Source organism: Ostrea edulis, chromosome 7 (assembly GCF_947568905.1).
Source record: "Ostrea edulis chromosome 7, xbOstEdul1.1, whole genome shotgun sequence".
Taxonomy (NCBI): domain Eukaryota; kingdom Metazoa; phylum Mollusca; class Bivalvia; order Ostreida; family Ostreidae; genus Ostrea; species Ostrea edulis.
Genome location: NC_079170.1, coordinates 49,684,823 through 49,697,650, shown reverse-complemented (window position 1 = coordinate 49,697,650; position 12,828 = coordinate 49,684,823). Strand labels below are relative to the sequence as shown.

General features: G+C 34.4%; 1 protein-coding gene across 4 annotated transcripts; it reads right to left on the bottom strand.

Moving 5' to 3' along the window:
- Nucleotides 1-1,045: 1,045 nt before the first annotated feature.
- Nucleotides 1,046-11,990, bottom strand: LOC125655260 (uncharacterized). 4 transcript variants are annotated; one of them, XM_048885499.2, is made up of 6 exons: nt 11,471-11,990; nt 7,452-7,543; nt 6,813-7,033; nt 5,634-5,784; nt 4,539-4,685; nt 1,046-2,862 (listed from the first exon to the last, which is right to left on the bottom strand). In XM_048885499.2, the coding sequence occupies exons 2-6, from the start codon at nt 7,534-7,536 to the stop codon at nt 2,636-2,638; spliced, it is 831 nt and encodes a 276-aa protein (XP_048741456.2). In that variant the 5' UTR covers nt 7,537-7,543; nt 11,471-11,990; the 3' UTR covers nt 1,046-2,635. The 4 variants fall into 4 exon arrangements, with proteins under 4 accessions (XP_048741456.2, XP_048741458.2, XP_056000604.1 ...); XM_048885501.2 differs by having other exon boundaries at nt 4,539-4,682; nt 11,471-11,733; XM_056144629.1 differs by having other exon boundaries at nt 1,046-2,859; nt 4,539-4,682; nt 11,471-11,733.
- Between the last annotated feature and the right edge of the window lie 838 nt (nt 11,991-12,828).

Below are 12,828 nucleotides of genomic sequence, written 5' to 3'. Positions count from 1 at the left end.
TCATTTTAAAATGATTTTTATGTCAATATTGATATTTATCTGAATTTTCATAAAAATATACTTATTTGACAAAACAACGAGAGATAACTCTATAATTTGGGTTAAAATCGCTTATTTCACTATAGGAATGAATGGAAAACGGAAAATATTTTAAAAACATCCCCCGCTGTGAAACACAAATTCTTTTTAGCAGGTATAAACTGTCATTTAGCTAATTCATATACCTGGTACTCATATGTTTACAGATCAAAACACATCAAATGGTTGTTTATTGATATCAACAAGGATATTAAAATATATGACGTTTTAAAGCCCGGTTTTAAGAAACACATTTTACTAGCCCATAATCAAAAGGGGTTGAAAATTAAGAGCAATTAATTAATGAGCATTGATATTAAAGTTAATAATCAATTACTAATAGATGAGGAATTAAGTAGCGTATGATTGATGTGAAATTTTAATTGACAGGTCCGAAATCTTCCACACTAGTCTGAATTTCGCTGCTGTCATAGGTGAGAAACAACTCTGTGACCTGGACCGGTAAATATCCTAGTAAAAATAAACAAGTGAAATCAAGAGAACGATTACGTATATCTTTGATATTGTAAGAACCTGTGGCTTGAAATTTGGCATAGAAGTATTTAAAACATTAATCTATGCAAGTAAAACGGCAAATTACGCAGAGCATACCTAGTTTAAGAATGTTGAGGTATTTGATGCGAGTGGTTAGTTTTTTTATCTGTGTCGGAGTTAAAACCTTTTCTATATTTATGGTATCACAGAGTTCAGGCCCAAAACATGCTTAGTCCTTGTGAATATGACGTTAACAATGGAGATCCCGTATCACGGTAGGTGTTGGCACGATAAAAAAAACTCACTGCTACAGCCCCTAGCACCATGTTTTTCACCTATAACTGGAGAAGCCTCTATACGAGAGAAACAAATCTCAAATGGGACGTTAAACAAAATCTGTCGATGGCATGGGAAATCTTGATCTCTAATACACACATAACATAACAACGTTCATAAGGAATATAAATAAATATTTCTTTCGTTTAAATTGATTTTTATTTTGGTACACATTGGAGATCTTGAAATTGCACTTACAGTTGTAAACATGTGAGAAAGTATGTGTATCAATTTGTTTCATAGAATATATTCTGTATTGTTATACAACATGCCCAATTTTTTTTTTATCAGAACATTACGTTCGTGTTTTATAAAAGTACTACATCTGTTCCTGATTAAAAGATCTTACCCAGAAACCATACATGACATGAAAAATAGGTTTGCATGTTGTATTCAAAATACATGTATATTGTTTACTTTAATTTTTTTTGAAAACTGGAAAAAAAATATAGAATTTGTCAAATAATTCATCACTGAGCAAAATGCAAACGAGCAACAAGATGTGTTTGTGAAACAATAATGGCCAATTCCAAAGATGGCCAATGTCACAAGGACAAATATTGTGGTACCAGTAGAAAGACCTTATCACAAGAAATGCTCATGTGAAATATGAAAGCTCTAATATTTACCATTTTAGAAGTTATATAAAGTAGGTCAAACATATTGGTACCCACGGATAGGTCTTGTAACCCGAAGTACTCATGTGAAATATCAAAGCTCTAACACTTACTGGTCTAAAGTTATTAGCAAGGTTAAAGTTTCAGACAGAATGACAGACAGGACAAAAACAATATGCCCCCTGATCTTCGATCTCGGGGCAGAAAAATGAATAAAGAGATAAATAATGTTATGTTCACACTTTCACGATTCGCGCCATGATTGAAATCGTGGGCTTCATCGTAGGCCTAACGTGTGATACAACAAAGCGCAACATATCGCATCTAATCGTGCTTCCAAATCGTGATGGTACTAGTCGATCTTTTACAAGGTAAACACCACGCTTTGTTGTGATGTCCCACGATCTGTTACTATAGTTATAATACCGGTATAAGCCCATCGAATCGTATAAGAACAGATTAACTTGCATCATCTCGTTTCAAAACCTGAAATTCCAGAAAATGTCCGTGATCAGCTACGAATGCTTAATCGTGGTGTTCGTAACGGATCGCACGACAGTGTGAACCAGGCATGAAAATTAAAAATTGTCGAACTTCCAGTTGGATTTTCATCTTGCCTACAACTACCAACAGACAGACAAATACCGACCAACATAGAGACAACGCTGTACAGATTCCTTATACGGTGTATAAATTTTACAAAAATCAACGCAATGAATATCGAAATGACCACTCTGCAATTTTCAAATATTGTGGTTACAAAGATTCACAAAATGACATTAAAAGCAATATACCAATCATCATATTAAAATAGAGTTACAATTTAAGTACATTCAAATGATATTTCAAAGTTATTCTGCATTTCATTTATGTAAACATTATCTTAAAATGATATAAGAAAAGCACATCATATTCATAAAATTTCATCATAAAAAGTAATTCTACTTCTGGATAATATTATGATAAGAAAAAGAGATATCATCAGTTTGTTCAATAGCCAATGGGTTGTAAAGAATCGATGTAAATATGAACAAGATTACAGTAACATCAACAAAAATAAAAAGTACATGAACTTGAAATATAGTTCAACAAACAAAAGTCGAATACAATCAGTTGATCGCTTCAGCGTAGCTAGGTGGTGGAGCGGATGCTTGTTTCTCTGTGTGTTGCCAACTGCCTGTCTGGGAGGAGTGTAGTGCGGGTTGTGTACATGTATACCCGGGATATTGTGATGAATAGTTTGCAGCGACGGTTGGGTAAGGAGACGCGGTACTCCCTGACAGTGGTGTTGAATACGGTGAGTACGGATAAGCTGGTGGGCTTATCACGGAAGCTGCTGGGAAATCATATATATTTGTGTGTAAAGAATAACAAAAGAACATACACATTTGTGTATTTACTAAGCGATGGAAAAAAAATCAATATATGCACCCAAGGGTGCATGAGCCGAGTTGCATGGGATACATTGTAAAGTCATCAATGACGTGGCATATTTATAATTGTAAAGAACTAATTTCAGTTTTAAACTTTTCGAGTTACTGTCCAGAAACCATATATGTCTGAAGTTTTCAATCTATTTTCGGTCACTGTGACCTTGACCTTTGACCTTTTTTCTCCAAAATCAATAGGGGCCTTGCTTTGCTGGTATCCAACAATATATCGAAGTTTCATTTGATTCAAATAAAAAAATTTCGAGCTATCCTCCGGAAACCAATTTTTTTTTAATTTGAAATCTATTTTCCGTCACTGTGACCTTGAACTTTGACTTATTTTCTCCAAAATCAATAGGGGTCTTCCTTACCTGGTACACACCAGTATTTTTAAGTATCATTTGATTCGGATCTAAACTTTTTGAGTTATCATCCGGAAACCAATTATTTCCGAAATTTTCATTCTATATTCGGTCACTGTGACCTTGACCTTTGACCTTTTTTCTTTAAAATCAATAGGGGTCTCCCTTGCCTGGTACCCAACAATATATCAAAGTTTCATTTGATTCGAATTTAAACTTTCTGAGTTATAATCCGGAAAACAAATTTTTCTGAAATTTTCATTCTATATTCGGTCACTGTGACCTTGACCTTTGACCTTTTTTCTCCAAAATCCATAGGAATCTTTCGCACTTAGTACCCAACAATATATAAAAGTTTCATTTGATTCGGATTAACACTTTCTGAGTTATCATCCGGAAACCAATTTTTTAAAAAAAAAAAATTTCGTTCTATTTTCGGTCACTGTCACCTTGACCTTTGACCATTTTCCTCCAAAATCAATAAGCTCTTGCTTACCTTGTACCCAACAATATATAAAAGTTTCATTTGATCAGATCGTAAACTTTTCGAGTTATCATCCGGAAACCAATTGTTGACGCCCAACCGCCCGCCCGCCCGCCCGCATCACCAAACCAATAGCCGAGTTCAACTTCGTTTCAACTCGGCTAAAAATGCATAATGACATTTATTAGGCGGAAGGAAAATAATATCTTACAGAATTATGCATTTTAAATCAACAAAGGGTCAAAAATCCACAACTCTTGGGTCCGGTTTAGAATACAGATCCTCAGTATCCCTTGCTTGTCGTAAGAGGCGACTAAAATGGGTGGTCCTTTGGATGAGACTGCAAAAACCGAGGTCCCGTGTCACAGCAGGTGTGGCACGATAAAGATCCCTCCCTGCTCAATGGCCATAAGCACCGAGCAAAGGCCTAAATGTTGCAGCCCTTCGCCGGCAATGGTGACGTCTCCATTTGAGTGAAATATTCTCGAGCGGGTCGTTAACCAATACATGTACAATCAATCAATCCACAATTCTTACATATAGCAAACGGGTAAGGGAGACTAATATTGTTCCCATATAGATCCAAAACTCAATCCAAAGCGATACCTGTTAATCTTATCGTTCACGATTAATACATGTCATAAATTTAGATAAACAAGAGTTTCATACATGTATGTAGGAATTATAGCCTTAACTGTGACTCAAAACTGGGTGAAGAACCATTTGATTGCCTTACCTTGATTGGCATGACTCTGGTTCAACACTTGTCCCTGTGTGGGTTTTCTCCTGCACACACACCAACAAACAAGTCCAGTCAGCAGAGAGATCAAAACAATACCACCGATTACTCCACCAAGGACAGCTCCGACTATAGCGCCATCTACTACAAGTATGTAAACAATTTAAAATGCAATGATTACCAGTCAAGGTTTCATTGAATAAAACTACAGAATATACTCCTGGGAGTAGAATTTTGCAAACATTCAAAGAAAACAAAACTTATGTATCAAAATATTTCCGCTGTTGTTTTTTTTAAAGTTGATATTGATACATTTCCACTAAATCTGCGTAGTTTAACATTGCTTTGATAAATGTATACAGTCTACTCCACTTATGTTGAAGTTGTTTACACTGAACTATCTTTTATATTGAAGTAAATCTAAACAATTCCCCAGCAACATTATGTATATGGTTCAACATCAGTTATATTGAATTTTAGATATAATGGATACTTCAAGTTGCCCCCTTTAATTTCAGTTTATCTCGTGAAAACATTACGTATATGCAGAGACTCGGACGTGCTACATGTACAGTGTATATAGTACGTTCTAACCTTCAACCCCTCTAAATACTGCTAGAATAATGATGCCTTTCCATAATGCTCATCAAAATTAAAGTTTATCTTATCTATAAATATAAATTGAAACCAAAAATATATATCCCTGTTTCATGTAAAACTTACACGGTACCAATTTTGATGCACAATATGCGCATTTCGACAAATAATGTCTCTTTAGTGACGTTCAAGCCGACATATTGGAAATCCGAGATAACAATAAACTTGTAAGAACTAAAAAGAAAAAAACAGAGTGCCAAAGACTGGAGTTAAATTCGTCTAAGGATCAGTGCTATGCATGAGGGAGATAATCCTTAATTTGGAAATGAATTTCTAACTTTTATCACAGCAATTAAATATAATCATGGGATTTTGTTTACATTTAAACAAGTATGATAAGGCTCACATAAAAGACTTTTGCAATATATTCATCATCATGCGTGTTGTGCCCGATGACTTAGGAAGCTCACAGCCTATTTGAACGTGAAAGCATACCTTGTTTGTCAGAAACCTTCTTTGCTGTTAATTTTAGCTGGAACCTGGCGGCTGTTGTGTCTCGTCCGTTACGTTGCTCGAAATTTATGTAGATATATTTATTCCTTGAAACACAGTATTCCGAATCGTGATTCTCCGAACAAGTAACACTCTACAATTATATGCATTAATATGAACAGATTTTAAGCTACACTGTAACTTATGATACAGGTTATTTTAATACACATGTCTCGACTTTGAATAATCATAGTTTTGTACACACATAGGATTAAAAACGATAAAATCCCAAACAAGTGCATTCGGTCAGGATTTGCTGTAAGGTGCGCACCAAAGCATGTAACGTCACATCTAAATGATGTCTTTGATAAGAGAAATGATACAAGTTTAATAAGGATGACTACTCGCTAACACCTTTGTCAATGTCGGCATTTCAAAATTCTTGTAAAACGCTTTGTAAATTCTTATACAAACGTTTAACTTAATTCGCTTAATCAATTTATGATGCAAAATTTTAAGAGTTTTATCGCTTGTAAATAGTATCCAAATTGTTGATTTTTATAAAAATAAATCAACCCCCCCCCCCCCCCCCCATTTTGGGCATTTTCTTATATACATTAATCATTCTAATTTTTAAATTTCATTTTCCGTCCCGCGCTTTAGCAACACCCGTTTAGAAAGACTGCTACAGTTCTAAACGCTATTGCATAGGTCTAAATTTGTGGCACATCTTCAACTGGTGACGTCTCAATATGTTGGAACAATTCTCAACGGGATGTAAAACAAACAAATTACTAAATAATACAACATAGTGTAAGGATTTACAATGCTGTAAGCATGAGCACAATATGCATACATTATAATTTTGTACATTCTCTGAAATGCAGGCATATGCCGAATATAATGACTATAGAAATTAATAGATATTTTGTTTGTTGTTTTACTCCTTATTTCGAAAATGTTTCGTTCATACAGAAAGTTCAGCAGCGCGGGGTGAACTGTCACAAAGTCTAACCTGTTTGCATCGCACTATGGGCTTTAGCAGTTAAGAGTTTTCTACCGTGCCAATTCCAACATGTAATGAGGTAAGTAATGAAAATCAGGGAAGGGGTAAATAACGAAACCGCTTAACAAGCAAATCCATGAGAAAATACCCATGCTCTGGACTCGGTGAAACCATACCTGTAGCTGTCCTCCAGAGGAGGATGTGTACTCTAACTTCACGGCACATTGAGGGTCGCTAAAGTATTGAGGGTTCACACATATTTTGTAATCCTCTTCCTCCGCTTCAAATGAGAATTTAGTACACGACCTCGACACACGTCTGCCATTGTATTCAACGTAGATGTGACGGTCCTCTTTTACTTCCTCTAATGTAACATGGCAGTCCTTTCCAAATTCATCTGTAAAAGATTTCATTAAAAATGTCTGATTTTATCCCTGAACAATATAAATATATAAACAAATAGATTAGCGAAACTGTGAATTTGCCATTGTCTACGTTTTCAAAGGGCGATAAGCAACACCATGACCCTAGGAAAATTTCAGTCCGAAATTCCGGATCTGATTCATTTCCCTCTTTGAATTAAATATCTATAACATGAAATGTCCATGTTATATTCTGTAGTTTTAATCGCCGATTATATAGGGAAAAAATATCCCACAAGATAGAAAGAGGGGTATATGGAGTAAGAAATTTAACAAAAGTTGTTTTAAGTAAGTAAACCCTTTCTTTAAGAATACATAACAGTAAAAGGGAAGCTATTTATAATATTCATACTCTTTCACTCAAAATAAACTTTAACAAGAAATGTATTTTACATGTTTTAACGTCAGCAGATCCCACGGCAAGACATAGCATTACAATCAGCACGCAGAGGTCCGACAATCCATTTAACATCATCATATCCGACCTATGAAATCAAGCATATTGTTAAGACATATTGTTATATAGTGTTTAAATACACGCAACTTGTATAGGTTTTCTGTTCAATATTTTACAAGCATGGATACAAACATCCCTCCACTTCCTTACCAACATGTACCTATATCTACACTGTACCTACATATATTGTACCTTTATCTACCCTGTATCTACCTACTTACTTTCTTAGCTACTTACCTACCTATTGAATTCATAATTATATACCTGAATGAAGACACGATTTTGTTTTCATTCTGCATGAATTGTGACCGTGTAACCAGGAAGTCGTTAGGTATGGTGGTTAAGTAGGTTGATACCGATTCCACCTTTCTATTATTATTAAATTTTATAAGCTCACGATTTTACAAACGAACATGCAATAAATGGCGTTGAAAGTCGTATGCTTATTTTAAATGAAATATGCTTAATCATACATCACTTAATTTCCTTTATTTTGATACATCCATACAATCGGTGACTAATAAAAAACCCATGTTTATCCAGCATTTCAACAACTTTAGCGCTAGTATCTGCTGCGGCATTATGTTCCTACACGTATCTGTATTAATGCAATAAGTATTTTGATAGCCCAGTAACCCATTATATTGCTTATTTCTTTCTCACTAAAACACCATGTCTGAATAATAAGCCTGTAAAAATGTTTATCGTGTGCTGCCACCTTTGTGACGTTTAATAATTTGTTTGAAAATTTCAAAAGTTTATTAACAACGTCATATAATTTTAACAGACACAAAACCAATTTTGTTAAGGGAGATAATCCAAATTTCCAGAAACTAAAACTTAGACTTAACCGACAAATCATGAAAATGGGTCTGAAAACGCCCCTGACTTGACCGAAATAGGGAAGTTTTAGACCCATGAAGAACAACTTTTCCTACTGGTGTGCAATAGATAATGTATTTCTGTGTATACGTGTAGGATATTATCTAAGAGATATCTATTTGCTAAATTCAAATAAGAAAAAAAATCCGTATGTTTATAAAAAAGTATCTACATGTATGTGCTATTTGATTGCCAACATTGACTGATTCACGATTATCCTCCAAATTTTGTTTTTCACTTTAAATGATCAAAATCTACAGTCTGATATGTTTAGAAGGTTTCACAAAAAAATTAAAGTTATTCATCATGACGAAAGCCCATTATACAGAGTTTATTATTTGTTTTGAAAACAAAGATTGTTTACGGGGTTTTCAAAATAAATGGATATTGATCCAAGTTTATTATATATATCACATCTCAAGTATACTTTAGGTAGAATGTGTCATTTGAAAGTTACAATTTGTGATTGTACAAAATGAAAATGCCATGAATTACAAAATTAACGTTTCACTGGTCTGTTTGTTTACATAAAAAGCCTCGAGTCTTTGTTTACATAACACAGAATCAAAGCTAAAATATTGCTCTTTTTCTTGCATTCAGACGGTACAAATTTTGGTTTTAACTTTTAACATTAAAAATGAAAAACGTTTCTTTCGAAAAGCATGAGGGTATGAATTGTTACGTTTGGATCCGGTATAGCGCTTCGTGAAAAACATGCCGTCATGAAGCGTTTCAGTCCATACCCTCATACAATAAAAAAAAAATGAAATTTGTTTCTTATTTTCATTCCTGTTCGAATTCTCATCTGTTGAAATAGATGTACTATCATTACAGTTTGTAAAGGTATCAAAGGTATTTATTAAGATACAGGTAATTATAAACGGGAATAACGGTGACCTGCGATAATGGAAAATTTCATGATGTTGAACAACTACATTCGCATACACTATAAAAGTTCTTGGATATTCTGATTGAAAATGGTTTAAATATAGCTTCAATTTTAGTCTTTCCTATTTTTTTTTTATTCTGACGTTTTCGGGAGAGGGCAACAGTTCCATAGGAACTTCGTAATGGTGCAAAATATTTGTATGAATACCGGTAACCTGCAATAAACTCTGTGTATTTGTATCCAATAATGTATATACCACTAAGAGTACCAACTTTACGTTTGCGCAAGTTTAATAAGGGTATTTTCATTAAATTTCATGTGCAAAATCCAAAATTCTTCCTCTGCTGCGCCATGCTTGTTATCACGAGATCTCGTTGGTGGATCTACTGAAAAACCTAAACATTGACAATCAGCGCGAAAATGTAGTTACTCGAGCCATTCCGACAAAGAAAGGAAAATCATATGGTGGCAGAAAAAAATACACTGTTTTTTAACATGATATCAAATTAAAACCTTTTCAACACCGGCGAAATCGCCTTCTCCTCAGCACTCGCCCATTGATGTAAACACTACCTTATATGGGCAAATGCAAATAACTTGACAATCAAAAATGCCGCACAAATATGAATCGAGAAAATGGAATACATGTATATCGAATTGTTAAACACCGTAAAATAGAGCCTCACAAATCGTAAGTTGCAGGTTGTAAAATTAGATATTGACTAATTAGAAAGAATATTTTATTTACGTAAAAAAAGCCAGCAGATGTTTAGATCGATCAAAAATGTTGCGGGAGTGAATCACTACCGCATCACTCCCGCATCTGCACCATTACGGAGATCCTGTAAGGAGTTGTAGCCCTCTCCCAGGACAAAGCCGGAGAAGGCTACACTACTGCAGCTAGTTGAAATATGACAAGAATATACCTAGTGTGAAGTAATGGTTGAAATGCAACCATTGTGATATTTAGCTTATAATTGAAGTGCAGTGTAATGTCCAATACAATGCGATAATAAAAGAGACTATCACCGGTGTTTATTGAAATGTATCTCATAGATAATATTTTATGAAGTAATATATGAAATAAAATGTTTTTGGATTATTTTGTCATCTGATGTCCGGGGTCGAATGCCCATTTTAAATGTATGTCCTTAAAAGAAATTTATATCCACAACTATTTGAAAACTTTATCTATCTGACTTTGACGTAGCTTGTTTTTGCATCTTCCTATCAGATGAACTTCTATACAATAGACAACATGAAATTAGAGTGAGGTTTGGTCATTTATTCTTGAACAAATGACTTGAAAACAAAGTAAAGGCTGTGATAAGATTATGCAAGAACATATAATATGACAAAGTTGTGTCCTTAAAAGAAATACATCATATGCGACCACTTCAAAACGTTTCTAATATTCCCTTTTCATTCGTCTATGTTCAACACAATAACATAATAAATATACAGAGCGAAGACACAACTAATGTCAATAGACTGACGCCGATATCAAATTCCGTTGTAAAACACAAACACAGAGACATAAAACAAACTGCAGCTCAAGCGTAGACCGAGGTCGAGTGTGTATTCATTATAAATCACGATCTTTCTCAATACGTGAACTCTCCCCTCGTCATTTCAACACAGCTTAAACATTTTCTATCACATTATTTCTCATACAAGAATTTAAAATATTAATAACTGAGAATACACATCGCATAAAAAACCCATTGTCTATTTGTCTAATATACTTGCATATCATTTATGGCATGTACATGTAATACGAAACCCGACTGTAATAAACGAAGCTAGTTTTCCTGTGCCAAGATCATTTTCAAACTATTGATATATGATATATATGTATTCTATACATGCTATGTACATTCGAGAAAGAATAATGGGGTTTACCAGCAGCCATTCTGTGCTCAGACAATCTTATGATGAAGCCCGAAAACAATTAGGAAGCACATATTTTAAATAAACCAATACATACTGTTCTAGACATTTTTGCTAACACCTAAAATCATTATATCGCTGCCTTAACATTTTCACAAATACAATTGATTTACGGCCCAATCGAATAATCATACTTGCTGGTAAATGCATATTCATTAAATGAATATATTGATACCTGTTCTAGAGAAAAAAGAAATACATATTGGTTTTAATGGTAAAAATGAAGTTACTTACCCGTCTTATGTTCAGATTTCGAAATAGGAACACCCGTGACAAAAATCAATAATGGTATGGCGTGTATTCATCGACGGAAATAACGGAGAATATCACTATTAAATCGCACTTGTAATATTCGTTTTGCATGTGTACCTGCTGTAAGGTTTCACCTGCTATAAAACATTAAGAAAGAACCCCCCTTCCCCGTTCGAGTCTTTTTACATGTGGGGTATATGTTTACCTGTAGATTGGAGTATTATTAATGAAGAATTGCAAAACGACCATTAGATATCTATGTCAAATTGAAGCGTGCAGTTGATATAATTGACCTGCAGAATGGCTGATTTAAAAGTACGAATGTTTAGAACAAGATCCCTATTGAGCTTTAAATTAAAGTTGAAGATACAATGTATTAAGCAATATATGCTAATAATAACTAGACACAATCTCGTTGTGACCAACATAACTTCCTTTCGATTTTGAAATGATGTGATTAAAATTCCCTACCTTATTCCTATAAATCACTAACTACGCAATCAATGATCGTTTAGCTGACATCAGCAATTACAGAACGTCAAAACAAACAACTTTGCGTCGGTGATGTCTAAGATGTAGATAATGCGGGCCCTTCTGGTCCCTTGTCAAAGGGACTGACCCCTAAATAAAACTTGGTATTTTTTTGAATAGGTTTCCTCATTACCTGCTTTTGTTCTACGTTTAATATAGGTTTTCAGTTTTCGACATATATATGATATATTTAGTTTTAGGGGCCGGTCCCTGAATTCATTGAAAGGGTATGTAAATAGAATTTGATGGTTGCATTTTGTTTATTGTTACATTCTGAACAATTTATGATCGACACTGCTCTACAAAATGGTTTTCGTTTAGGAGGCATAGAGACCATCTGCGCTTCGTAATTATTTCTTTATATACAGTATATCTTTCATTATGTACATGTAATCAATGATTATTTTACTGATATCAGCGGTTGCATAATGTCAGAAACTAACGAATTGCTTCAATGATCACGATGCTTAACAAATTCGTTTTTTTAAAAAAGATATTCATATCATACCTTTTACCCCTTTCGGCCTCAGTCTTATCAAAGGGACTTGTCCCTAAAATTTAATATTGTTGATCAGGTATTTTCATTATCTACAACATTTGTTGTACAATGATTAACAAAATATTTTCAGTTTTCGACATATATAGGTCCCGTGGGGATCCGGTTAGAATAGATCCTCAGCACCCCTTGCTTGTCGTAAAAGGCGACTAAATAGGACGGTCTTTCGGATGATACCGCAAAAACCGAGCCCTCGTGTCACAACAGGTGTGGCACGATAATACTGGTATCCCTGCTCAAAAGGTCGTAAACG